Raw genomic sequence first — 27,992 nt, forward strand, 5'->3', positions numbered from 1 at the left:
TGCTAGGAGACACTGGGACTGTCAGTGGCAAGGAGACTGTCTTGTAGCTGATGGGGGGCCAAAAGCGTATTTAAAATCCTGCCTTAAAGCTTGTTGGGGGTTTGATATTTTTTTCCCCTGACTGAAAGAAATCTTGATGCTTGCTTGGCAGTAGCTCTGGAGACTAAACAGGGTTGTGGAGCATTTATAAAAGTCTCAGTTTGACTAACTTTTAAACTTAAAGCCATCTAGGACAAAATAACCCTTAAATTTTTCATGGGCCGGGATGGGCCTGCGCTGCCCCCCCCCCCATGTTTTCCTAATAGAGGATTTGGGCGCACTCAACCTGTTTTATGATCTGGCTGTATTAGAAGAGGAGGACAACAATTGAATAGATATGAGAAGCTAAATTCTGGCCTTGCCAAGGTGGATAGGAGTTTTGCTTTTGTCAGCATGTTGCTAATAGAGGTGATATGTATTGATCAGCACCGATATAAAGAAAATTGATTGTAATGGAAATTGGCCTGATGTGGCTGATTAATTTGGCCAATAAATGCCCATGCATGTGTGCAGCCACAGTGCAACACTCAGGCAGCGAGGAGCACAGCCCGGCAGCATGGAGAGCTGCATGCAGCTGATAAGTCTGTTGTGGTGGACAGGGAGGTGGGAGGAAAGGGGCCGTGATTTGGGAAAGGACTTGCAGCCTATCCCTGTCTGGCTTGCTCCTCTTGCTGTAGCTGCTGGGGTGAGGGGACAGGGCAGGGTCAGCTGTCTTGCTGTCCTCATTCCCTGCCTTGCTAAGTCCTTGCTACCCAGGAGGCAGGCCAGCAGCCGAGCAGAGTCCTCCAGCTGATGGTAGTGTGACTTGTGGGAAAGGCAGGGAGTTGCCTTCAGCAAGCAGTAAATATTACACCACAGTATTCTCTGAGCACAGCTGGAGCTGCCTGTCTGAATACTCTCTACCAGCTGGCAGAGGCTGCTGGAGGCAGGGCGTTCCCAGGCTGCAGCTGCAGGAAGGTCTCCTCTACACCCATCTACTGTTTTTCAGAGGTGACAACATGGCATGTGCAGCAGACTGCCCACACTGGTGTGCTTATAGGTGCTTTGTGATTTGAAGTGGAGGTGACTCTTGCCTTATTCTGAAGCTCTGTGGGCAGAACAAGAGTAATGGTAGCACTGGTGCTCCTGATTTTTTTTTTTTTTTACTGTGGAAGCCAGTGGTCTGCATGGTCAGTTGCATGCCATACCGAAATTGTGACTCAAAAGAAACTTTGTGTTGGAACTTGCCCTTGCTTGTAAATGTAAAATCGTACCCCTTTTAAAGATTTCTGTATGATGACACAACTTGAGGGGTTCCCCCCCCCCCCTTTAAAGACAATTATGGCTGCAAAGGTGTTTGCAATGATTTCAAATAGTTTGGTCTAATCTCAAATTTATTTTCGGGGGGGGGGGGGGGATAGTGTTTTGTTTAACACTTGTTGAAAATGCTTTGATTTTGATCCAGCTGCAGTCTTCTGGCTTGATAGCCGTTAGTTTTACTTGATTATACACACAAATTAAATTCACCCCTTGCTTGCCAGTTTTGGCAGAGATTTGGCCCTGTCAGAATACAGGATGGGCAAGGAGTGGCTGATGCCATATAAATGGGAGTAGTAGCCATGGCCCCAGGCATGGTGTGAAATGGTTTCTTTGGGTTCCTATACACATGTGTGGAGCCTGCTCTGATGCAATGGAAATCCAGTGCATCGGAGCAGACTCAATTAATTGAGTCTGCTGGAGCACACAAACTGATGTGCTCTGGCAGCCCTGCGTCACGTGTATCCGCATTGTTGCACATCTCCACACTGCAGAAATGGCGGCAGGGTGCCTTGAAATAAAATATGTTCAATGAGCTTTAGTTCAGAGCACCCTGCCACCATTTTTTTTTTCAGCACGGGGACGCTGATGCACATGACACATGGGTGCTTCTAATTATTGCAGCTGGCAAATTAGAGTGCCTGGCGCTGCGCCCCACTACACATGTAAAAAATGCCCTTTGGGAGCAGACAGAAATGGCATTTGTTGTGGAATGGGCCCTTTTGAAAGTGCTTCTAAAGCCATGCCCAAACAGAAGAGCACGGCTGCAGAGTGCTCCAGTCACGTGACAAATTAACCCTTGTTGTGTGAGGGTTCAAATGAAGATGGTCCAAAGTGGAGCGCTTTCATTAATCCATCTGCCTCCGCTGCAGTGCAGCCTGGCCACAGCTGCTGTTCTCTGGATGGGAGTGGGGAGAAGGCAGGGAAGGAAGGTCTGTTATAGGGTTTTTTCAGCCCTGCTGTAGTGTGTGTGGGGGGGATTAGAGCCCCTCACCTGGGGGGTGGAGGCGGCTCTAATCTACCCACTCCAGTGGGGCTGAGAAGCCCAGAATTAGACCTCCCTTCTCTGCCTTCTTCCCCTCCCATCCAGAGACAGAAGCAGAGCTGCAAGATGCAGGATGGAGCTAGAAGAGGCTGTAGAGACGCAGCTCCTAATTGGAGCTGATCCTTCACCCTCCTGATCCATCAGCTAACATCCATTGTGTTGGGAGGATCAGTTTAACTCGTGGTGCTTTCTGTGAATTGCTGTGAGTTGGATCCAGGAGCCGCACTTCTGTCTGTACCCTTTGGATCAGCAGTGTAGTTTGAACACAAGACATTAAGGGTGCCTATACACATGCTCAAGGGTGGGGAGGGGCAGTTTTAATTAGCATGGTTTCCTGACAACCACTCTAATTAAAAACGGTCACTGTCACATTGTATTAAGCCCCCCTCCCCATGTTTTAAAATGCCTGCAGGGGTGCTTTAACTAAAGCTCCTTCAAGTTGCTCCTTCAAGGAGCTTTAGTTAAAGGGCCCCTGTAGACATTTTTATAGCATGGGGGAGGGGGGGACTTAATAAACATGATGGTGAGGCAATGCTGGGGCATTCTGGTTGGAGCACAGAGCAGACTCGGTTAATTGAGTTTGCTCCAACACATTCCAATTGGAACGCGAGCCAGCACATCTATAGGTAGCCTGAGTGCTAAGAGGGTGAGTTGTCATCGCTCTAAACAGAAAGACTAAAGCTGCCAACAGACATCACAGTTATCCTGGGATAAAACACTTCTATTTCAGGACAGAATGCAAACATAGACATCCATGTCTGTTGCACCAGGATAAATCCTAAAAACGTTTCCCAAATAAGACGTAGTAATAGTTTATCCTGGGAATATTGTAAAGTATGTTTGTATAATTAATTCTAGGATTGATTCAATGATGCAGTGTCTGATAGGCAGCATTGCATTTTCCCCTTTTTAAATCGAGGTTTAGTGTGTGGCTGAGTGTATATATGGGACAAATAGAAGCACAGTGTATCCAGGGATAAATGCAGTGTCTGTTCTTAGCTGAGGTAGATGGCTAGCTAGAAGCTGTATGAAATTTTCTTCCCTTCTGGAGGGAAGAGGACCTGAAGTAGGGGAATGCGATTCTGAAGTACTCTAGAATCTTGACTCCTTTTATAAGAGAGAGAAACACCACCAAGAAACTGTTTTCAGGACCACATGGTTCCTTTTCACTGGTTGATGCTCTTTTTCCATTAGTAGTGGTGTGACCTTGGGGAGTTTACAGCTCGTAATGGACTGTTTAGCTGGGAAATCCTCAAGCTGATTCTGTCTGCGATTTTGTGCACGTGGAGAAATGGACCAGAATTTAAGCTGTTATAGGTTCTCCTTGTGTATACTTGTACAGGCAACCCTCGCTTAACACTGTTTCGCTTAGCACTATTTCACTATAACTCTCGCTTTATATTGATACTTGATTCCACTTAGTGCTTAACGAGTTCTCTTATAATGCTCACGGGCATCGTACAGCTGACAGCAGTACACTAGCGCCACGGTGCATTGGCAGTATGCAGCCTCACTGTGCAATTTAGCGCCAGTTTGTCACCTTCTTGGTTTGTCAAAATTGGTTTCACTTAATGCTATTCTGCGTAACATTTGGTTTTTTGAGAACCAATTAAGACCACTAAGCGGCAGTTGCCTGTATTACTGAATGGATCACACCCTGCCTTTTTTATTTGTAGAATGACTTTGTAGACCAGTCCTGAGATGCGCATTGAGAGCTGGAGCTACATGGGTAACAGAATACTTTGAATTCAAAGCCATGGATCTTCTCAGTGGCTAGTATTGGATTAGCTAGGGTCACAAAGGAGAGCATCCTCTCCTAAAACTTATCTGATGCATTGTTAGAACTTGGTTTCAAGTTCCTGCAGAACATGGTGCCTTGATAATAAGTGATCACTTCAGGTTCTCTGCACTACAATCTTCAAGCAAGAAATAGCTCTTTTAATGAAGTGGCTGGAGAGGCAGGGCAGGCTCCAAACCTTATGGACCAGCTCTCCAAGCCAGGGGATGCTTGCATCTTCTTGCTCATAGTGGTCACTTTGTACATACTCGGATTATGGAAAGTTGACTGTTTTCACTGACACTTGGCTCCTGTGCACATGCAAATTTTTAAATGCAGACTCTTTACAACTTGCTGTAGCACTTCAGAAGTGGATTCTGGAGGTGACATCACTCCTGAAGACTAATCTTGAGAAATGCTGTTTCTCCAACTGTTCTTCATCTCTGCTGTGTCGGAATGATTTAATCTGTAATTACCCAAGTTGGTGGGTGATGCTTCTCGAACTGCCAGAGCTCTAGAAATTAAGGTGCATAGGAAGAAATGGCGTATGCTCTGTTGTCACCACTTGGTCCATACCAAGATGTTGATTCTTCTTGTGAAGATTTCCAAAAGATTTTAAGGCTTTGTTTTTAATGCCATGCCGTTGCTATGGGATTCTAACTAGATGCTTATAGGTTTGACATGAGCTCCACTTGTTCACCTCTAAGCTATTAAAGTTGACTCTTATGCTTTGCTGTGAGCTGGGAATTGCTCTGCCTGAGGATTGTTTGACCTTGACACATACCTTGCTAAACAATAGACCAAAAATGATGCCTTTCATTGTGCTGTCCTGTATTCTATATATAGTGTTTTAAGTGTCTTATGAACTGGTCTCGTGTTTGGATGACTGCACATGCTGTTCAAATCTTTCCTGCCAGTTTTTTGTACTACCCTGTGTAAAAGGGTAACTAAAAACGATTCTAGTCAAACCACTGCTAAGAACCAAAATATGCCTCTTCAGTTTAATTAGTGAGTTTGTTCAGGAATTGGCTTAAGCTAAGCTAGAGGGTGGTATCAGCTGCAAAGTATGCCTTGCCTGGTGTGAACTTTTGTGGCTCCTTGGCTGCTCTGTGGCAGCGGCCCATGTGCACACTTTTTTATCCTGTGGTAAATATGAAATGCCTTGCCCTGCTTTTGGTGAGGGGTAAAGTGTGAGTCAAGTACCAGTAGGTAGGAACATGAATGCGGGCACTTAAGTGAATCATCTTCATAGCCAGTCTTGCTTCATGATGACTTGCTTGTCTGGGCATATCCTAAGACCCTTGATCCAAAATGAGTGAGTCCATACTAACTTTATAAACTGGTGCAAATCCCCATGTCGCCAACTTGCTATTGTTCAGTACCTTGTTGCTTTATATAACGCCCCCACTCTTGTTTTTCCCTCTAGTGCCTACAGATGCTGATGGTCCCCTCTACCTGCCATACAAGACCCTGGTTTCCACCATTAGTAGCATGATCTTCAGTGAAGGAGAGGCCCAGCAACTCATCGAGATCCTGACAGAGAGAGCCGGTGTTGTCCAGGACACGTGGCACATGGTAGTATAACTCCCTAGCTCAGAGCAACTTGGCTGCTGACTTCTGTATGGTAAAGTGAGAGTGGCCAGCAGCTGCTTCATGTAGTTCTCTAACATCCTCTTGGCCCGAGTGTGACACGGGCCCATTCCAGGAGTGCGGGGGCTGGAGATCTCGGGCCAGAACCTCAGCTGGTGTCAGTTAGATGGAACTATAGAGATACTCGTGTTTAAACATCTGACCCACCTTCATAAGATGCAATGTATTTGGCTAAGTCAACTTAACAAACTTTCTCCATAAGCTGCCTTTTAAAATGAGAGGATCACCTTGTCTCTTCTAGCAGGAACTAGAGGTTGCTCAGTGGAACGTCCGATCTCGTGGCTGAAACTGAATAGTCTGGGCCTTAACTTTGTATTATGCTCACTGTTTTGCTAAAGGCTCTTATGTGACCTTGGGTGACAGTGAAAGGGAAATGTGGTGTTCCACACTCACCTATAAGGACCTTATTACATATTTAATTTTAGGTGGCTCCTAGAGCTCTTAACCATTGGATTGTCCACACATTAACACCTGAAAGTAGACTTAAGCACACTTTTTTAGGCAGCTCAGTTATGCCACTCCAAGGCAGGCTTTGTCTCTGATCTGTGTTACCCAGCTTGTGCTCTATTAATGTGTGGCCACTCCCCACAGATGAGCCGTCCAAGTTGCAGACCTTCAGCATGCCAGGATGCAGTGTGTCCTCCCCCACCCTCCTGTTCTGCATGGACAAACTTTCCACCCCCTAAACTCTCTTGCCTAGGGGGTGATTCTGGCACCAAGCCAACTCTGCCTCCCACCCCTAGGTGTGGGACCTTCCCACCCCCAGGTGTGCAATCCCATGCAAACAACCTGCAGAGCACATAGGAGCTAGCCAGGTCACAGGGTATGGATAGGTTTGGGGGGAGGGTAGAACAAAAGGGGTCAGATCGGGTCCCCATGAGCTGTGGATTCCTTCTCTGGACAGGGGCAATAGCTTCCGTAAAAGTGCCTTCCCTCACTGCTCCCACCTCTTAGCCACCCAGGGAAGCATGACAAGCAACCCTAAACCCACATCTCAATTTATTAAAACATGAGGCCTTCTTTGATTTTACTTTTCTCTCTCTTATTTTTAGATTCTCTTTTATTTTAACTTCTCTTTATTTTATATTTCAGCAGCTGACTTCCTTCTCTTCACCATCCTTCCCCCATCCCATTTTCTTTCTACCTCACACTTCATTACCCACCCATGTTCCATTAACTCTTCACCTTCTAGCTTCATGCTCCTGCCCTCTCATCCCACTCCCTGCATCTCTTCTACACCACTACCTAGTGCAGGGTTAGAAGCCTGTCCTGGCTCACCCGCTCTGTAGTGGCAACTCGCAGCTATAGCTGATAGTCCAGTGCCTGCTTGCCAGCCCTCTTGTAGTAAGTCACAGCTGTACAGATGGGGGACAGTCAGAGAAGGGTTTTAGCCCCGAGGTGTGACTGCTCCCAACTCCAGGGTAGTCCTTGCAACAGTCTACATTTGAGCAACTCAGATGCTGAATGTGTAACAATCCTAAGAGCATCAATCTAGGGGAGGCAGGGTCTAGTGGTGAGGAGACTGGATAAGCGTCCTGAAGACCAGGGTTCCTGCCATCTTCTAATGGCCAAGCAGAGCTTGAAATTCCCCATGTGTGGAAAATGGAACCAGTGGTTCTTTGTTGTGCTTTGCCATCTGTGGATGAAGTGCTCTGTGCTGAACTGTTTGGTGTTCCTTACACATGCTTTGTCATGTTGTGGAGTCAGCAGTCCTGAAGACCCTCTGTACTTCGTACACTTTCCAGACCTGTGTGGGTGGAAGGCTTCTGTAACTGGTCCCACTTTATGGGGCATTTGTCTGAGAGCCTAGTTCTGAACTTTCACTCCGGACCAAAATGCAAAGACTAGCTCCCCATTAAATGAGGAAACTTCGCATTGCTGTACTAACCCAACGCCATAGTCTTTTTACATCCCTGGTGGTAGGAAATTTTCCTCTTAGCTCTTGTGTTAAGCTATGGTCTGGCAGAAGACTTCTTTGCTCTGGCCAAGTGTGTACCTTCTCAGTGGTTCTACGCTGGGACGGGCAATTATTTCAGGTGGAGGATCACTTACTGAGTTTTGGCAAGCCATCAAGGGCCTCATGACAGGCAGCCAGGGGCAGATAAATATTAAATTTCTAGATTTTTTTTTTTTTTTAGGGGCCCTGCAGGCTGCATAGAATGGCCTGGCGGGCTGCATCTGGCCCGTGGGCTGCATTTTACCTACCCCTGTTCTATGTCATGTCTTCCCCTGGTGTGCATAAGTATGCTGAAGATGTGGACTAGATAGAGTTGTTGTTATGTGGCTACATACATGACTGAATAACCTTCAGTAAGAATAATTATAAATGGGCCCATTGCTGGAATAATAGATTGAGAAGGGTTTGTAGAATCTGTTCTGGGCACAGTGCTGTTGAACACTCCCTTACTTAATGATTTGGATGCAGGAAGAGAGCTTTCCTGTTCAAGTTTGGAGATGACCCAAAACTGGGAGAGATTGATTCTCCTACAGAAGATACGATTGGAATGGAGAATTGGGCAGTTGACAACAGAACAGAATTCGACAGAGGAAAACAATGGTGCCTTGCTTAAAAGGAAAACCAGATGCCCAGACAGAACGGAAGATGACTGCCTAGGTAGCAATGTAGCTGAGAAGGAGCTAGGAGTTGTGGTGGATCAAAGGCTTGACATGTTTCTGCAGTGTGGTGCAGCTGCTAAAAAAGCAAATAAAATTTTGGGCTGGGATATTGTCTCCTGCTCTCTAGCAAGGGGAAACCAAAGTAATAGGTGCAGCAAATCAAATTTAGATTACATCTCAGGGAGGAACTTCCTCTACTGCAAAAACTGTAGGATGATGGACCATGTTGCTCAGGGAAGCTGTAGAATCACTTTTTCTTATGAGGTCCTTAAGAGGAGGTGTTCTTGACAGGATGGTCTAGGACAGGGCCGGGCAGTTATTTCAGGTGGAGGGCTACTTACTGAATTTTGGCAAGCCATCGAGGGCCACATGACAGGCAGCCAGGGGAAGATAAATATTTATTTTCTAAATTTTTTAGGGGCCCCGCGGGCTGGATAGAATGGCCTGGCAGGCCACATCTGGCCCCTGGACTGCATTTTGCCCACCCATGGTCTAGGAACAGCACATTCTGCATCTGTGCAGAGGGTTGGACTAGATGGCCTTCAGGTCCCTTCCAGCCCTGGGGTCTGAAGATGGAAGCATGTGTTCCTACGATGCCCTTATGAATAAGCAGGTTCTAAGAGAGCCTGTACAAACAGCGTGTGACCTCTTGTTCTTAGGCAACCCAGAAAGGTGACCCAGTTACTGTGCTGAAACGTCAACTGGAAGAGAAAGAGAAGCAACTCTCTGCTGAACAGGAAGACGCCTCTGCTGCCAAAAACAAACTGAGGGAGCTTAACAAGGTAAGAGGTTTGTGCCCTCTACATATCTCTGATACTACTTCTAACCTAGGTAGTTACACTGCTTTTCTCCCTCCCCCTTGATGTGATAACGGTATGATAACTGCCTGTCTGCTAGGAATTGCAGTTAATGATTTACCCAGTGGACTGGGCTCCACAATCTAGCTGATGTCTTTTATTTTATTTTTTTTTTAAACTTCTTTGCTCCCTTTATGTGAAAAACAGTTGCCTGGTATGACACTGACTTGTATGTGGAGCCCACATGGAGAGTCAAAGCATTAGCCCATGCAGTCATGGACCCACAGCGCCATTGTGCTAAGCACTGTACAAACATAATGCCTTTCCGAGGGTTTATGTTAAGTTTAGTTCCAGTTGTAAAATGCAACTTTATGAAAGCAGGTTGTAAGGCGTTTGCAAAACCGCCCCAAGCGAAAGCTGGCAAAAGGGTGCACAATTCTTTTCTCTTTCCCTACAGAATTTGGTGGATGAGCACAATTTCATGTTTGCTAAGCGTGAGGGTTAAGTGCGGTGTTTATCCCCTCCCCCGTGCCGTTTGTCAGCTGGAAAAGGAAGTGTCTTTTGTACAAAAGGAGTCTACTTTTTGTTTTAACTTGAATTGGTAATTAGAGGTCAAAGGCTTCTTTCTTCCTCCCCCTCCCCTCCTTCCCTCTCCTCCCCCAAACCGCTACCAGTCATAATTACCCCTGGTTTTGATCTCTAAATAAAGACTTCATGAAGCCCTGCAGTCTCACGAGGATAGGAATTATTCCAAACTCATCTTTTCTCCTCGGCACCAAAGCTCAGGAACGGGCTGTTTACTGGCACTTTGTGGGGGAGGAAGGTGGAAAGAACTGAATGTACCTGTGTTCTTCTTAGTCATGAAAATTCCTTCCTGTCCATGTACACAGTGAACACACACTTCAGCATAGTGCCTGTGAAGGCAATCCAGTGTCCAAAAATATCCCTCTGTGGATGCTGTAACTTTTCCAGCCCCCTCTGCACACAAGAACCAAACTTAAATGTCTCCTCTAAAGCTGAAATCCTATGCACTGACATCGGCATGCCCCCACACCATGTAGCTCAAGCCATGATTTAGACCTTATCTAGCAACATGGGACTGGATGGGGCCTCCTAGGCCATGAGTACAGTTCCTGCATTTGAAAGCATCCACTTTACCTGAGGATTCCCTGAACTAGCCACATCAAGCCCTTGCATGTGACTGAAAAAAGACAGGCCAAGAGCACACCTGATCAGCATGCCTGATGTAAGAGCAGGAAAAATGAATATGCTACCAGTGCGGTGACACTTAGCAAAGGGGTGTCAGCTCAGCATCGCTCTGTACATCTGTCGTCTTCATTTTGCTACCTGTCCAGCAAAGCCTCGCCCTATCAGTGTTACAGATCTGCTTACAAATAACATGTGTTCTTGGGGGAGTGTAGCACAATGGGAAATCAGATGGCTGTAGGACAGAGTGTGCTTTCATTTAAAAAGCAGGTGGGAGGGCTTGACCACCTTGGACATGGGTATAATCAAAGGGCTTACTGATCTGGAGAACTGTAGGTTTCACACTGTTCTTTCAACTAATCCAGTATGGAACAACAGTGACATCCAGTGGCCACAGCTCAGAACAAGACCTGCAAGAAGAAATGCAAATGGTTTTATTGGAGATGAATTTAGTTCCCCATGGTGTGAAAGCAGGTGATGGTGCAGTGCATAAAATTGCTGAGTGTTTAAATGTCTCAGGTTATACAAGACATGTTCTAAAAAAAATTGCTGGAAACTAAGTGAAACTTCATCTCCTTGAAGGAACTCACAGCTGAGAAGGCAAAGACTGTCACTGTTGAAACCAAGCTGAAAGAGCAGCTATTGGCTCGTGAGCAAGAGATTGCTGCCATACAGGCTCGTATGCAAGCTAGTTACCAGGATCATGTGAATGAAACTCAGCAGCTACAAGGAAAGGTAGGGGGATTTGCTATACTTCTGAACACATGCTCCAGGCAAAGTCTGGAGGAGTTGAGAACAGACGCCCTTGTTGTGCTGGGTTTGGTGTGCAGCTCTGATCTTGGTTGCAGGCATAAGGACCAAGTGACTTTCATGCCTTTCTACCTTAGTTTGGCTGAGGCTCTGAACATGCATTTAAAGCTTTAATGCAATCAACCTTAGTCTGGCTTTCCTACATCTGTACATGTCATGGAGTACTAGGGCTTTTGTGTATACGTGGGTGTGGAGTGGGTTGTGGGTGGAGCAGGGGTAAGAATATCCTAACTGCTGCCAGCCTAACTCCTTCTGCAGAGCTATTTCTCTAGGTATTGTCTTGATGAGATGGAAGATGCTTCTCTTCCAACTCCCTATTGGGTTTTGATGCCTGATTATAACATGTGAGAGGCTTGCAGAAGGCACCTGCTCTGTGTGCATGATACCATATGCATCTTCTAATGGAAAACTGCTATGGGCTAATTAGGAGGGTAAGGGGTGGGGTGGTGGGGAGTTGGTATTTTGGCCTGTATGTAATAGGAGGGCTAACAGTGTTCTGCCATCCTTGACCTTCCAGATCCGGTCTCTTCAAGAGCAGCTGGAGAATGGGCCAAATACCCAGCTGGCTCGCTTGCAGCAGGAGAACTCTATTCTGAGGGATGCCCTAAACCAGGCCACAAGTCAGACGGAGAGCAAGTAAGAGAACACTTTCTGGTGGCTATAGAGCAGCTGGAGCCAGGAGTAAGTTTGGATTGTGTATAGGAAACTCTCCTACACATCACACAAATCCAGCCAAACCTGGGCACAGCCAGTACCCCTGGCAGGCCAAAAGAGCTCTGCTCCTGTAATGAGAAATGGGAACTGGAGGTACTTGAACTGCTTACTCCTGTGTCCCAGACACTAGGATCTCCAGTTGGACTACATCTCCCATAACGTACTGAGGACTGTGAAGCTGTTGTAATACGTAGTCCTTGGAGCATCACAGGAGGCTGTCTGCCCAGATAGGAAGGCATATCAAGGAGAACTGGAATGAATCACATGACCTACAACTTTCAGGATCTAAATTTCTCAAAGAAGTGTGTATTTTGGGGTGGAGAGGAAAACACATTGACAAGTTTTACTACTGATGGGCTGCAGAATCTTTGCCATTGTGCACCCTGCTAATCTGGTTCTGGAGGAGGTTGCTAGTTGACAGTCCACTATGGTATAATGTCCTCTCTAAGTGGGGGGTAAATGACTAGATTAAGGTCAGAGGGGTTAGGCCTTCTACATGTTACACTTCAAGCATGATTAGCCAGGTAATCATGCCTTAAGTTGTGACAGCTACACATTCAACCAATTAATGGCGAGATAAAATGAGCATTAAGCTGCAACAGTATTCCAGAAAAAAATGTGTGATAACTTTGTAGTTTGGTCTAATCATGCCATTAATTGAACATGTGGCCAGGCCCTTATTGTCACTGTCCATCACCTGATTTCAGTATAGCTCCATGGTTGACTGTGTCTGACATCTTGACTGCCACACATTCTTCTGTGAAATAGTAATCTAAGATGGCAGTCAAATGGAGTGCTCTAACAGTTGAGAGCACAGCTAAATCATGAGCTGTTGGAGGAACAAAGAGTGGATGAACTTGATCACACACTTTGTGGTAGTGGCTTGCAAAATGCATGCTTTGCTCCTTGGCTCTTCTGGTATCTCTTTATCCTCATTTTAAAATGGGCATGTAAACTTGCACACTCCAATTTCTTTTTTTTTCTTTTTTAAGCAGTTGTACAACTTTTAATCCAGGTACAGTTAAGATTCAAGAACCAATGCTATGCATTGTACAGATTTTTAAATTTTTTTTAATGCTGTGTCCAATAACCTGTCATTGTAAAGTAATTGTCTGGATTCTAAAAATGCAGTCTTGGATCTGGAAGCTTGTATCCTCACACTTGTGCAACTCTAAGTATGGAAATGTGTAGCCCCTGGCTGGAACACCATTTAGCAAAGAAGATGATTGATGGTTTTAAGAAGCTTCTCTCCCTTGGGGAGCTTGCATGTCCCAGAAAGTAGGGGGAAAATGACCTGTTTGCAGATAAATTTTGCATTTGAAGACTTTAAGCAGTAAAAATCCAGTGAAGTGTTGATTTGGGCAGTGTAGCTATCTGCAGCTGACTTGGAGAGGATATAAGAATCTGGGCATTAAAATTACTCTGCTCTGACTATTCAGGCAAAACGCTGAATTGGCCAAGCTCCGTCAAGAATGCAGCAAGCTAACGAAAGAGCTTTCTGAAAAATCGGAGACACTGCAGCAGGAAGAACAGCAGAAAAAGAGCTTGGAGGTCAAGGCTGCTGCCTTCGAGAAGCAAGTTGACCAACTACAGGTCAGCAATGCACCAATAAACTGCTGCTCTCTTCTCCCTTCCCTAGCTTCAAAGAGCTCTTGCTTTTTAGAAAAAAAAAAGTCTTAACTGCTACTATTGCTTTGACCATCTTTCTTGCTGTGTGAGCACTGGGCTGGATCTCTGGAGATCTGCCTCTGGCACAGTATCCTTGTGCAAATTTGAGCTGTCACAATCATACCATGCCTCTCTCTTCCTCTGTAAATTCCTGGATTACAAGGCCCAGGTTGCACATTGCAGATTCCTAAATGAGGTCCAGATCATGGCTTGGGCAGCATGTGTGGTAGGAGGATGGAAGTGCTTTCTTTGAGCGTATTGCATCACTGGCAGAGACTTCTGAAGCTGCAAAGAAGAATATTTTAGTTGTGTTTGTCCTAAGGCCTATTAAGAGCATAAGTCTCTGGTGTAATGCCAAGACTATTCACAGAACCTGTTACTAGCATAATGGAGGCTGGTGATGAATGGATAGATGACCCTTCCTGTGCCCCACAAGAGCTTAAGTTTTATCTTGTGGATGGTAACCTAGCCTGAGGGAGAACAAACTAAAAACCCAGCACGCATTCCTGGGGCTCAAGATGCTGTTGAAACTATGAGGTGGCTTCAATTAAGGACATGTCTGCAGCCATCTTGGATGCATCTGTGCTATACCACTGATGTGCTTGGGTAGCAGCAGCACCAAGATCAGCCTGGGCTAACTTACCCTACCTTGGCATGAGCTCGGTGTTGTTGTGGATGGGCTGCTACGGTATCTGTTCAAGGTAGTTTTTAAAGCAAGCTTTGGTCTTTCCTTGTCTATATCTGTGCTTCTAATAATGGATTTAGCTGTAAATGGCCGGCCTTTTGTAGGTGTGTCTGTATGCAGGCTGCCATAGTGTACAGTGAGGTGACACCATAGAGGTGGCAGATCTAAGAGTTGCCATGGTACTGGCCATTCATTTAGCCCAGTATCCTGGCAGTGGCCAACTCGTGGATGCCGCTGAGGAACCTGCAAGGTCTGTAGAGATAGCAGAAGGTCATACTCCAAAGGAAAGCTTTCTTCTTCAGCCCCTGGCTGCTAGGTGGCTCATGGCAGGAGGGTTTATAGTTCTTCCAAAACTTTTAAGTAGGTTGCTTTTTATTTCAAGAAAGTCTGTATCCTTTAAAAAAAATCTATATCCATCTATTTTTCCACTATGACCCCACAAACTTCTGCTACCACAGCAGAAAGCAGATCAAAGTGGACTGTTTTGAGGGCTTGATTTTAAAAAGTGATAATCATATCCCTGATAACTGTACTCGCTCTATATTTTGTCTATAGGGGAATCTTGAGACATTTGATTCCACAAATACAAGGGACACGAGGGAGTCCCTGCATGATGGGAGTGGGTAACTGCCTCTTACCCCTGTGACACAATGGTCCCTGACCTTTGAGCATATTCTTCCTGGTCATAGGATCCCAACTTCTGGGATTCTGTGACCTAGAGAACGTTTTAACTCTTCTACAAACCTTAGTATTCCTCAATTATCTCCTTTCTACATGTAGAGATGCAGTTGGAGGTCTTAGACAGCTCTTAATCCAAACTGTGTGTGTCCCAACACATGAGAATACATATCTGCACTCACTGGGACTGTTTGCTGTATGGTTAGAGAAAAGATCTAATTTCAGAGGGGACTGATTTGGATAGGACCACAGACCCTCATGAGATCAAACTGAGGATGAGGCAGATGCCAGGTAAGCAAGGACCTCTTGTCACATACCCCTGGCCTTTAGAGTCTGCTCCTAAAAGAGGTTCCAGCAGCATGGCTTTCCTGCTGCTGCTGTCTCCATGTTCAGTTGAGTGACAAGTACTCAATTTGAAGTACTTCAAAGGCCTTCAGCTTTTAAGAAGGTGCAACTTGGGGCAGTGCGAGTAGTCTGCAAGCATGATTTAATATAGGTTTATCCATACTTCTTACATAGAGGAGAAAATGGGTGAAATTCTCAAGAGATTTGAGATGCTAAATCTGCTTAAGCTGTCATAAATATGTTGCTAGCCTCTACTTGGGCAGCAGCTCTTTGTGGTGTGCTTTCTTTTTTGGTGCCTTTCCTCTGAAAGAACTTTTGAAGTCAGAACAAGGAATGTCTCTAAATCCTGACTTGGAACCAGTCACTGTAAGCACAGGACCAATGTGAGGGAGCGCTGACCGCAGCTCCATCTGCCGTAACTCTAGCCTGCCTGGCCGCTCCGAAAGGAAGAAAGCGATTTAATTTTCAGAGTTCCTCTCTTTCAGCACAATCATCACATTCCTTACTTTGCCTCTCTGAGGGGTGCGCCAAGGAGCATGCTGTTCCTCTGCCTCTCTTGAAGATGGAAAAACTCTTTTTTTGGCCCAAACCATGCAGAAAATCTCCACTGCATGAAACGTGCTGAGAGGAACTCCCTATTCCTGTGCTGCTGAAGTCTATAATGACTCTAAGCAGCTGAGTGCTTCTAACACCGGATAGCAAGCAAAATAAGCATGACTGCTTTACAGTAGGGAACAGATGCTCTTCCATGGGAACTCAGTCCTGGAGAGGTTAGAACTGATGGAAAGAGCATGGTGTGTTGTGTAGTAACTGGACCCTGAGTCATCAAGGTCTTTAATGTCTGTCCACCCCCTTGCATTATTGCAAGAGTGGAAGCCAATGGCAATCTTATATATGCTTCACTTCAGCTGAGACCATTGTGTGCTGAGGCTCTCACTAAGTAAGCAGCTGTGTTCCCTGCTTCTTGGAGGTTAGAGGATTGACTGCTGCTGTAACGGAGCTAGCTTTTGAAGTCGCATCCTGGCTTCTAGGCTTCTTTCCTCCATGCCTTTTTTAAAGAGCTGATTACTACTTTTTGGGCCTTTTATAAACAACCATGGCAGCAGTAGTCTACTGCCTGGGCTCCATCCCTTAGTCTCTGAGCCTTTCTGCGAAGAGGCAAGTGAATGCCCTTGCAGGGTTGCCTCTGTCCTTTTATTCTAAATAAACTTTCTAGCTCGCAGCAGCTTTGGTAACAGCCTCTACCTCAGATGAAGGGCTAGCCAAGCTAAAGCTGAGCAGCATGCTGATCTCACATGCACACTGCTGACACTCACTCTGGGGGTTACTGTGATAGTGGAGTATGTTGCTATAAGGTAGTGGTTTTCAAACCGGGGTTCCACAATAGGGTCACTGGGGGTAACGGCAGAGTGGGACGGGAGGCAGTTGCCACCATTGTGAGGCTGGGTCATCTGGCTCTGTGTCAACCTTGAGGATAGAGGTTTTGCAACAGAAGTGACCATGTCTAGGGCATTATGTCTTTGTAAAATTACTGTCAACTCTAACAGCACAGGGGTTTAGATCATGGATTTGTATAGGATGGTTTGGATAGGAATGATCACGCCTCAGGCAGAGGGTTGAACTAGATGACCTCTGGAGATCCCTTGTAGCCTGATGTCTCTGACTCGATGATATGAAAGTGTGCCATGACTTAAGGAAGTTTGAGGGGAAAAAAACAAAAAACAACCACTGCTCTAAGGCTGTGTGTGTGCATGTAGCTTGTTTTGGGGAGTACAAAGAGTGAACTTGTTATGGGTGGCTGGCCCCACGTCCCTTCTCTTAAACACACTTTTTTTTTTTTGATATCCTGTTTTTCCCTTTCCTCTCCTGAAATGAGAAGTTCATGGAGAAGGACAGTGACACTCAGAAGGAGGATTGTTTTGGCATGTTCCATTTGTAATAGATGCATCAGGAAGTGTGTACGCACAGTCGCCTTGTGCATCCCTGCCATAAATATTGGGTAAACAGCGTGCACACCTGCATGCCAGTTTTGTCCATTGAATTATCATGATAGTAAGCAATCTGATTAGATATCTGCATCCTCATCTACTTGACTTGTGCCATGGCAGAATGTATGTCCAGCTTGGATCTGGCCCAGTAATCTGTCCTACTCAACCTAGGGGAGAAGATGTGGTTATGCATAAAAGGGAGACTTGTAAGGGTACTTAACGCCAACTGATGACTTCAGCTGGGGGGAGAAGTCCTCAGAGCCCAGAAATGAGACAGGGGGGTGTTTGTACATCTCCAGTCCATGCTTTATCAAAACTAAAACCAGAGGAATGAAATTGTCCTGTTGGAAGTAGGAGGTTCTTTTTGCCTAGGGGATGCTGAGGGAAGACTTGCTAGTTTTTTGAATACCAGGTTGGCATATAGAGCGATACATAAAGATTGATTTCTTCAGGCTGGCCTTGGTGTCCAGGACCCTCTCTCTTTCTTCCTCTGGGCAGACTTACTTGCTCATTTCTTTTGAATGCCAGGTTGGTGTGGCGCTAGACATAGAGAATGATCTTTCCAAGCTGGTTTTGGTATCTACGACCATCTCTCTCTTCCTTCCTCTTGGCAGACTTCTCAAAAAGAAACGGAGACAGTGCTGCAGAAGAGGCTGGATGAAGTAAGTGAAGAGCTGCGCAAAACCCAGACCAGCTACAAAAGCCTACTGACCGACACAGAAAAGACAAAAGAGCAGCAGCAGACCCTCACTGGTGAGACATATCTGGAGTATGTGTACTTGACTGACGTGTATTGCATTTCCAGAAACCAAGGCAGTTACTGACAGAAGTTCTGCTGGCAGAAAGCAGAATGTGCATCTGGTTCCCCTTGACTGGGATCACACCAGTATGTGAAGTGTACCCTGGAGAAGTCTTGGCTGTTGAGGGGAACCACTGTTGCTGGCAGAAGGCCCATGCAAATGTCTGCATGCACCTTTTTGATAGATGATGACAGAAACCTTGCTCTGCTTGGTAACTCCATTGGCAGACCACAGGGCTCTGCTGTTGCACAACTTTGGGTGTAGATGCACTTCAGTTCTGCCAGAAGAAGTTTAGTTCATGGCCTCTTTCAAAGGCTCAGGTTGGGGATGTCTAGTTTTGTGTTGTCAGAAATACTTCAGAAGTGCAGGAGGAGGTCTGAAGTGATGGTGGGAGAACTGGATGCATCTTGAGCACGAGAACAAAAAAGAGTATGGGTGGTAGCTACACTTGTGTTATCTGGACAAACATGGTCAGTCTGAAGAGTGCCCATCTGGGTGGGGAGAGAACAGGGACCTGACATGTTTGGAATCTGTTTGCTTAGGTCAAATTACGGGGGGCAAGGGAGATCAGAAGGTGCAGCTAGTCTAGCTCTCTTTGTATGTACATCTACCAGTTCCCCTACAATGTTCTCTGTGGGCTGTTTTGCTTGAAACAGGTTCTGTCCACCCTTCCTCCATTTGCCACCTGTGCACGTGCGTGGACACACTGTCCCTTTCTCTGTACGTGCCAGATGGGAGGGAAGGGCATTTGGGTGCTCAGGTTGGCTGACTTCTCCCTACTCTTGTTTGCTGTGTGGTAATGAGAGGCCATGGCTGTATTTGCAGAGCTCCTTTCAAGTGTGACTGGTGCAATCCTCCTCCTCTGGATGAATGTCCATTTGTTACTCGTACCTGGCATTCCTGCCCCTTGGTGCCTGTCCTTGTTCCTTGTTGGCTGCTTGTCATCTCAAACCTAATACCTCCATTTGTGAGGGCATGTGCTGGGGACCAAATCCTTGTCACTTCAAGTTCTAGTTCAAGCCCTTGTCTGGGGCCTTTGCATTTAGAGATGTATAACTTTTGGTGTTCTGTTTTCTCTGTGTGCCTCCTCCACTTCTCCCAACAGAGCTTCAAGCCAAGCTACTTTCCTCTGAAATGGAGACAAAAAGCAAATCCGAGGAGCTTGATGGTCTGAAAACAAAGCTGCTGGAGGCCAGTGCTGAGAACATGCAGCTCACAGAGAGGATCAAATCCATTGAAGCCCTCCTGGAAGCAGGCCAGACAAGGGAAGCAGAAGAAGATAAAGGCTTGCAGGTCACATGCTCTTAATATGGGGGTAGGGGTTGTCCCTCTCATAAGAACCCTCTGTACTTCAGTTGCACTTTGGGGGGGCCTGTTAGTATACAGTGGCTAAAAAAGCCCCCCCCTTTTTTTTTTTAAACTTTCAGGCAGCTAATCAAGCAGAAGTGAGCCAGCTGCAGCTAAGGTAAGGCTGGTGGGTGCACCAGTAGCACTGTTTTCTTTCCATGTGCTAAAAAGGGTTTGAAACATTAAAAAAGGAAAGAGTTGAAATGCCTTTTTCCCTGGCTTTCCTGGCTGCTGTTAATGTGTTGACACTCTTGAGGCAAGGACAGCCTGCACACTATCATTAAAAGGCAAAATAAAATTGTTAAGTAGGCGTGCACTTGGTGACCCCATGGTAAACCCAGACTGTAAGTTTGAATTAACTTCAGTGGTAGCCTAAAATAATAGCTAATCCATCCTGAAGTGACATTTTTATTGCAAGTGCATGTGAAAGCATGAATACAGAAGACCCAGAGTTCCTCTGGAATGGGCGGTGGATGTCTGTCTTTTTTTTTTTTTTTTTTTAATGACTTTGCATAGCTGCAGGATATGGGAACAGAGGTGGATGTTTGTGTCTAAGCTTGTGACAGTTCAGTTAGCTTTTGGCAGCCAAACAAAGCAGTTTAAGAACTAGACATACAATGCTATCTGTGGCAATGATACAACTGTAAACAAGAAATGGACATGCTGTGTATTTCCCTACAAAAGGGTAACTTCCTAGAAACCAGTATAGGCTTCTCCTGGGGAAATATCAGAAAACTGACCTGGTTTGGATGGTGTGTCCACCTTTTCTGTCCTGGAACTGTTCACCCAGTTGAAACAGGTCATCACCTAGTGACAAGATGCTGTAATAGCATCCTCTGTACCAGCTACCCCAAAAGAACTGGTAGCGTGTCTGCTCTGCTGGCAGTGTTAACATGCGTCTGGGCCCTTAGTAATGTAAGAGAGTCTTAAAAACATTAGAATAGACTGCAGACTTTTTTGTGGAGATGGGAGAGGGAAACCCTATATTCAGGGACCTGATTGTGATTTCCAAGTCAGTTTTTTTTGAAAGAATGTGGGGTATGTGCAAATCCTGTCATAAGGTCTTGGGCTAGGGTTACTTGTTGGAAGCACTGTGGCGACTGGGATGTTAAACCACTGCATGTGCCTGGTCTGCACTGGAAGCTGTTGGATTTGTTTCGGATTAAGGGGTCTTCCAGGACTTCTGCCTCTTTGGAGAGAACATGGTACAAGTCCTTTAAATGGCAGTCAACTTGAAGCCTAGGCAAAGGTCTGTGAGATTTGTATTTGTACAGAGCAGCTGACAAACAACAGTATTTTAAATGCTAAGTGTTAAGCCCCTGCTTAAGTCAGCAGGAGTTTCTGGGAATACAGTACCTCTGAAAATGTTTCAGTGCTTAAATATAATCAGAGTGAGTTCTTTGGCTCCAAATTCTCTGAACTTCCTCAAATGCCTCAGTTCTTGAGTAGCCAAGCTGAGCTTCCACATGGGGGGGGCGCAACCTCTGGCAGGGAATGGCCACTGTTTTGGGAATTGAAGAGACAGCCACAATCTCTAGTGGTGAAAAGTTTGGGTCTTAATTTTTTTCTGAAGCTGCTCTCAATCATTTTTGCCCAGATAAATGTCAGGTAGAGAGTTGGGCTGGACCTAAGCGCACGCTAACCTCAAGATGTTCTATAGAATTCATGCGATTTTAAAACCTGTATCTTGACTGTGTGCGTTTCCTATTGACCATTTTCTGTATGAATTGTACACTTCTTTGTACACTTCTATCTGTACAAGAAAAACTTGGTACTCCCTAAATGCAGTAAGCCAGTGAATTCCCAAAGGGTATTTCATGAAAAATGTGTGGGATCAGACCCTTGCCCCACCACTCCTACATGGCAGGATTGGTCCACAGACTGGATTTGGCCCACAGACTGAATGAAGTATGCCATGAGTTTTAATCCAGAAAATGTACCCCAAATATCAAAAGTTTAGGAAGCGCTGCAATAAGCCAACAAATTGCATCCAGTGGATGCAGTGGCATGCTATCCAGTAATGAGGATAACCTTCCTGCAGTTTCATTTGGGGAAAGAGCCTTGCTTCTTCCATTTATTTCACTTAGGTGGCAAGAGTGTATTGTTGCTAATGCAATGTGACTGCACTTCCATTCGGATCCACAGTAGATGCATCTGTGGATGCATCTGTTCTGCAGGCAGATCTGGGTGGACTAGATCATGATCTTGTCTAGGAGAAAAACAGAAGGGCGTGTCTCTCTTTGCTTAATTCTCTCCCATCTATCTTTCATTTCAGACTCCAGGAGAAAGCTGACCAAGTCTCCTTGTTGGAAAAGGAAGCCATGGAACTAAAAGAGAGAGCTGAGCAGCAGAAAACAAAAAACAATGTGAGTGGTGACAAACCTGACTCCTTCCTCTGTCACTGAAGTAACTTTAAATGTGTTGGAGTATTGCTTTTCAAATCCCCTCTTTTAGTTTTAGTACAAATAAAGCTTTGGATTTTAGGAATCTGCTTGGTCTGTTTAACCCTACCCATGGGCAGTCTCTAGCCTCAAACAAAACTTTGCAGTGTAGTGAAGGATGTGAGAACTTTTTATTGCTAGGCACTGAGCTCCTGTTAAGGCATAGGGCCAGCAACGTGATGTCCTTGTTACCAGCTGACTCGCTACATGTGACCTTGTTAAATGGGGGACTGTCAGAGAGCAATGGAGGGACTTTTCAAAGCCATTTGGTACTGTACTCCTCTGGCTGGCTGGGGTGGAGAAGTACTCCAGCTAGCTCAACTGAATGTCTTCTCCATCTTATTGAAGGGCTGGAATGCTAGGGACACAGGTTAGTGTCTCATGCAGGAGAGGTTCATTTGCTACTGCTCTGAAATAGGCCTTCTGAAGGCCTGCTTCTGTGTATTCCTTCCCTCCACCCTTGCTGACAAAAAAACTGACCTGATGCATTCACCAGCCAGGTACCCCCTTCAAATCTACTTCTTATATTGGGCAGCAGGGCCAGTGAGTTGGCTTAATGGCTTGTCAGGAGGCCTGGTAGGCTGCATTTCAGTAACGATTTCAAAAGCAAGGCTCCTACCTGGGTGCATCAGACTATTGCAATAACTTGATTAATTAGTGGACAACTAGAGTATAGGGATTACCCTCTTTCCCCATCCTAGATCTTAAGATTCATGCAGAACAGGAGTTCTGTTTTGCTTGATAAAAACTCTCTTTAGAGCCACATCATGGTCTTAAGGAACTATAGAGCTGAGTAAGCTTTTTATGGGGATCTTATGTGCTCGTTGTGGCTCACTGTTCTGTACCTGTGGTCTCAACAGGACCTTCGTGAGAAGAACTGGAAAGCAATGGAAGCATTGGCTACAGCTGAGAAAGCATGTGAAGAAAAGTTGCTTGCTGCTGCCAAAGCAAAGGTGAGTCTTGGGTTTTTTGTTAGTAATGAGGGCTAATCAGCTGCAGGATTGGGGTCTGCCTTTGTCTTGGAGAACATTTTTTTGCAGTGTCTCTGACTGTACAGATTCTAGGTAACCTTTGCTTTTCTGAAACGTGCTGACCTCTTTGAGCCCATTCAGTAAACTTTGCTGTAATGATTTACTTTTGCCTGCTTCTGTGACCCACTCACTTGAACAGCTCTTTCTTCACATGAGGAACAAACAATGCAAAGCAGCAACGTTGGATGTGACCTTACGCTTTTTATAACTTTTAACCACCTGAAGGCTGACATCCTTTACAAATCTTGGTGTATCCCTGGTGGTAGCAGGGTTATTTATTGGTATATCTTGCAAATGCTTTTTTCAGGGCTGGAAGTAAGAGCATGCCAACAACCCTCTTATTTCTGTGCTTTGGGCTCTTGATTGGGAAGATCTTGTGGAATGAGTGCAAAGAAGCTTCCCAGAATGGTAGTCTGATTCCTTACTCTTCTTAATGGTGTGCCAGAGTTGAAACGGTCTACTTGTTCAAATCCCCTCTGTCCCTTCGAAGGTGGAAGTGTGAATCCCCAAGGTGAAGGCCTGCCCCAAGTTGGCTTTTTTTTGGACCTCAGTGAACTCTAAGCTGAATATCTGGCCCTAAGCAGGCTGCCAGGGAGGTGCTGTCTCGACAACTTTAGTTCATGAAATTCTCTTTCTCCTTCCAGGAAGAGTCAGAGCAGCAGCTTGGTGCAGTTCAGGCTCTCACACAGCAGACATTGCTTTCTGCTTTCCCAGAGGTCACGGTCTCCTCACAGCAGGTAGGCGATTTGATGTTCTTGTACAACTTAAAGATTCTTGTTGGCATCTATGGGCAGCATTGTGCCCAGATGCTGTGATTTTATCTCTGCTTTGTTAAACCTTAGACTTACAATGAGTGGCTGCGAGAGTTTACGGAGAAGACTCTGGAAATGCTGAAACAGCAGATGGCAAAGACGGAATCAGTTGTGAGTAAGCTCAGAAATGCCAGGCAGCCATGCTAGGAACTCCTTGATGTCCTGTGGGTAACTGGGAGAAGGCTGAGTAGCTGCTGGAAAAGCTCAGATGGGGAACCCCTCATAGTGGTAGCATGTGGATGTGTGGGGGAGGGAGTTGGAGGGGAACCCTGCAAAACTTCTAAATTTTGGGGTCTTTTCTTATTTCCTTCCAGGATTCAGCACTTAAATTACAAGAAGCAGAAGAAGCTCAGAGCACTTTACAAGTACAATGTGAACAATACAGAACCACTCTTGCTGAGACGGTAGGCTAGGTCCATGGTGCTACTTCTTTCTCCCCTCCCCCAGTGCCCCAATTGAAAAGGCTGTTAGGGAAGCAAGATGAACTTCATGCCACCTCCAAAGATGCTAGACAAGCAGTGTACAGCATCTTGCAGCACACTCTGAAGCTGCTGCACAGACCACTTGCAAATGCTGGTGCCTTTATTCTGCTTTCAGACAGCAGCTGCTTATAAGCTGTCTTTTAGCTAGAAATGCCTCTGGAAATGCTGCTGTGCTGTTAATACATCATCATCAGTTTCTTAATTTCTTGTAAGAATGTCCCTCCTTCCCCTGCTTTAAACAGCCTGCCCTGTAGAAGTCTGTCTTTTGCTGCTTAAAGTCAAGTGAGCTCTCACTGATGTCAGTAGGAAATAGCTGAGCCCATAACTAATTGCCTAAGCCTCCCTGAGAGTTATGAGGAAAAGCTCACGCTGCCCCTGTTAAGCCTTCTCTTCTCAGCAGCCTTTCCTCCTTCACACTCCCTCTTCTCTGTGGGCAGGAAGGAATGCTCCAAGCCCTACAGAAGAGTGTGGAAAAGGAGGAGCAGGTGTGGAAAGTAAAACTAACAGTGTCTGAAGAGGAACTTCAAAAGGTATGATCTGAAGACTCTCTTGTATAGCTGACCATAGCAACCTGGCTCAGTGTAGTTGGATAGATTGGGTTACTGGTGTATCTACTTTGTAAACTGAGCAAGTGATCTTCATGATCCCATCTGGCCTTTGCCTGAAATACAGGGGTTGGGAAAGGGAGGCAGTAATGGTGACTCTTTGGCCTGTGAAAGTCTCCTCAAAGCTGGAGTCTCCTGAAGTAGCTGAACCGTGTAGGGCACAGGGGATCCCTAGAATGAAGAAACCTCATGATGATACTGAAGACAGCATGGACAGCTCTATTTCAGGGAAGCTCACACCCAAACTACCCCACTTGTCGCAGCTGGGTGAACAATGTGAGTTCCTGATTGCAGGGTATAAGAAGTTTTTGTCTCTGGCTTCGTTCACTTTGGCCCTCCCACCCATGTTGGTGGAGAATCTCTTCCTCTGCTCATTCCTGGGTTTTGTTTAATGGAGAGTCTTCCATTATGCTCTCTCAACTCCTGTTTCTGGAGCTGGTGAAAGCGTATTGTTATTTACCCTCCAACATTTGGATTGGAGCATGGTTTTTAAGGAGCTGCCTTTCTGATCCCAGAATACACACTGATCTGGAGTCTAGAAGGCCTGGAATCCTTCTGTCCTCTTGTTTGAAGATTGAAGCTGAAAGAACTGGCTAGGTCAAACCAGACAGTGCACACCCCTCTTAGCTAGGCTGGCTTTTTCCCTCTGCTGTTTTTTTTGAACACCATGTTCAGGAGAGACAGTCTCTTCTGAAGTCTGGCTGGATGTTGGTGTTGGAGCATATGCTGGTATACTCCAGAGGAGTTGATGTCCAAACCACATGCTCTGTGTGCAGTCCTCTGCAGCAAGGCCAACAGCTGGAGACGCAGGCTTTGCTTGTTTGGTATTAGCTGCTGCCTGCTGAAGAATAGCTGGAGATGGAAAGTGAACAAACTCTTGTGGCTTAGTTGGCATTCACGAGAACTGGGCTGGGTGGCCTAAACTTGGACCGTTAATTTTTTTTCCCCTTGATCTAAATAATATACACTCAAGTAGCTAGTCACTGGAAAGTGACCTAAGTGCAGCACTTGGGGGTCTGTGTGCATTATCTGGGTAGCGTGTCTTTACTTTCACTCCAGTGATAAGCAGTATAGGTGTCCTGGGCTCTTCTCTAAATTCCCAGCTCTGTGAACTCTTCCACCAAAGTTTGAGAAAATCCAGCTGCATCCATCAAGTGGTGGTGTCTCATGAAACTGAGATCCTGCTAGCCACACTGTTCTGTTATGTCTCTGCATGTAATGAAGATAGATGCAGCTGAGCATCCTATGCCATGGCTGCTGTTTTGGAGCTGGTCAAACAAACTTTCCTCCCAATGGAAAGTCAGAGGTCTCCCTGAGCCTAGCAGCCCTCGAGGCCAGCATAGTTAAGGCACAGCTGTGTTTATAGACATTAGTGTGTGAGGGAGTGATTCAGCACCATTTGATATGGCTGCCTTTTGACTCTAGCTTGAGTGACATAGTACTCACTTACAGCTGGGTGGAGCAGCTGCCTCTTGTGCTAGTCCAGAGCAGGGCTTGAATTCATGGCTGCAGCATGATGTATTAACACCTTTTGTCACTGCGCTCCTTCAGCCCCACAAAAGAAAACTAAATTTCACTTTTTCAAGAGTTCTTCTTTTGGGGCTTTTTTTTCTAGTGAGAAGTCTAGGATTTCTGAAAAAATCAAACTCTTGGGCTTTAGATATTTTGGTGGGGTTCAATCAACAACTGTGTTTTGTTCAACTGGTTACTCTCAGCTGAGAACTGCTGACTTTACTGGAGGCTCGTTTCTTAGAATTCATAGATTTCATAGACTTTAGGGCTGGAAGGGAACCCACAAGATCATCAGGTCCAGCCCCCTGCCCAAAGGGCAGGAAGTCTGCTGGGGTCAAATGATCCCAGCAAGATAAGCATCCAAGCATGCCTTTAAAGGTGTCCAGAGTAGGTGCTTGCACCACTCCTTGGGGGAGTCTGTTCCAGACTTTGGGAACTTGTATGGTAAAGAGGTTTTTTCTTATGTCCAGCCTAAAATGGTCTTCCCAAAGTTTGTGACTGTTAGACCTTGCCTTGCCTTGGGGTGCCCTGGTGAACAGAGAGGGGTGGAACCTTACTTGTTTCAGATTCCTGGCTGGGTTTTGCCTTCTCCAGTTAAACAGCTTCCCTTTGCCTAGGCACTGTAAAAACAACAAAAAGACAGTCCTTGTAACTGACAGCTATTGACACTTCCTTTCTTTGCAATCCTTTCTCTTTTGGGTGGCAATGCTTGGTACAGTCGCGAGTTCAAGTGCAATCTCTGGAAGAGGCTGTGGAGAAGCTGAGAGCAGAGCTGCAGAATGCAGACCAGGTATGGACATCTTGCTGTAGCCTGAAGGAAAGGACTCGTGAGCTTTGACTGGCATCATCTTATGCTCTGCACTCTGGTCTGTCTTGCCCTGTGTGGGGTACTTGCTAAGAGCGGTATGTTTTGCAGGGAGGCTGGATTATAACTCTTTTTTTTCCCTGGAGTAGGTTGGAAGATCTACTCCTGGCTTTCAGAGCACTTTTTTTTAGCAACCTCTTGGGTATGCAAACACCTGAACTACTGCATCTTGAATAATTAAGTATTTATTTGCTTCAATCAGGTAAAGGAATATACTTCTCTTCTGGAAGCACAACTGAAAAATCACTTGGAAACTGCCAATTCAGAACGCCAGAACTACACAAAGGAAGTTGAAATAGTAAGTGGTGGTTAACTCTTTCTGGGAAAGCGAGGGACTGTAAATACAAATTACTTAAAATTAGTCAAGAGACTCCACTCCTCAGGGCAGTGTCCCAAATTAAAGTACCACACATTCCCAGAGTACCACTCTAATCCTCTCTCCTTGCCCTATCTCCTGCTCTGCTTTTTGCTCCCTGCATGATCTGCTGTTCTTACTGTATCCTGTCCTATCTGTCACTGTTCTACCTGCTCCCTCCTTGATCCGTGCATGCCATACAGAGGCTGCCGGTGCCTCTTGTGGCACCTGTGCTGCAGGCTGGCCACCCCTGGTCCTGGTATCTCAAGCCAGGCAAGGAGGGGAGGGGTAGAGAGCGGGAAGTGGAAATTAATGCCTGTCTATGTGTATGCACTTATCGTTGTATTTTCAACCCTGTAATAAGTTACACAATGGAGAAAGCAGAGGAGTTGAAAAGCCATGATTCATTCAGGCTAAAAAACCATGAG

At 45.7% G+C, this 27,992-nt stretch overlaps 1 protein-coding gene across 3 annotated transcripts in view; it reads left to right on the forward strand.

The window, feature by feature from the left end:
* RRBP1 (ribosome binding protein 1) overlaps window positions 1-27,992 on the forward strand; it is a 65,022-nt gene that overhangs the window by 26,578 nt on the left and 10,452 nt on the right. For all 3 annotated transcript variants that reach the window (XM_019516151.1, XM_019516153.1, XM_019516152.1), the window contains 16 exons: window positions 5,584-5,732; window positions 9,083-9,205; window positions 11,009-11,161; window positions 11,754-11,872; window positions 13,390-13,543; window positions 17,929-18,067; window positions 19,220-19,407; window positions 19,542-19,579; window positions 21,737-21,827; window positions 22,763-22,855; window positions 23,578-23,670; window positions 23,776-23,856; window positions 24,060-24,149; window positions 24,665-24,757; window positions 27,063-27,134; window positions 27,412-27,507. In XM_019516151.1, the coding sequence (XP_019371696.1) occupies window positions 5,584-5,732; window positions 9,083-9,205; window positions 11,009-11,161; window positions 11,754-11,872; window positions 13,390-13,543; window positions 17,929-18,067; window positions 19,220-19,407; window positions 19,542-19,579; window positions 21,737-21,827; window positions 22,763-22,855; window positions 23,578-23,670; window positions 23,776-23,856; window positions 24,060-24,149; window positions 24,665-24,757; window positions 27,063-27,134; window positions 27,412-27,507 (1,772 nt within the window). The remainder of the gene's footprint in view (window positions 1-5,583; window positions 5,733-9,082; window positions 9,206-11,008; window positions 11,162-11,753; window positions 11,873-13,389; window positions 13,544-17,928; window positions 18,068-19,219; window positions 19,408-19,541; window positions 19,580-21,736; window positions 21,828-22,762; window positions 22,856-23,577; window positions 23,671-23,775; window positions 23,857-24,059; window positions 24,150-24,664; window positions 24,758-27,062; window positions 27,135-27,411; window positions 27,508-27,992) is intronic.

The sequence above is a fragment of the Gavialis gangeticus genome, unplaced genomic scaffold (assembly GCF_001723915.1).
Source record: "Gavialis gangeticus isolate Ggan-Ray unplaced genomic scaffold, GavGan_comp1, whole genome shotgun sequence".
Classification (NCBI taxonomy): domain Eukaryota; kingdom Metazoa; phylum Chordata; order Crocodylia; family Gavialidae; genus Gavialis; species Gavialis gangeticus.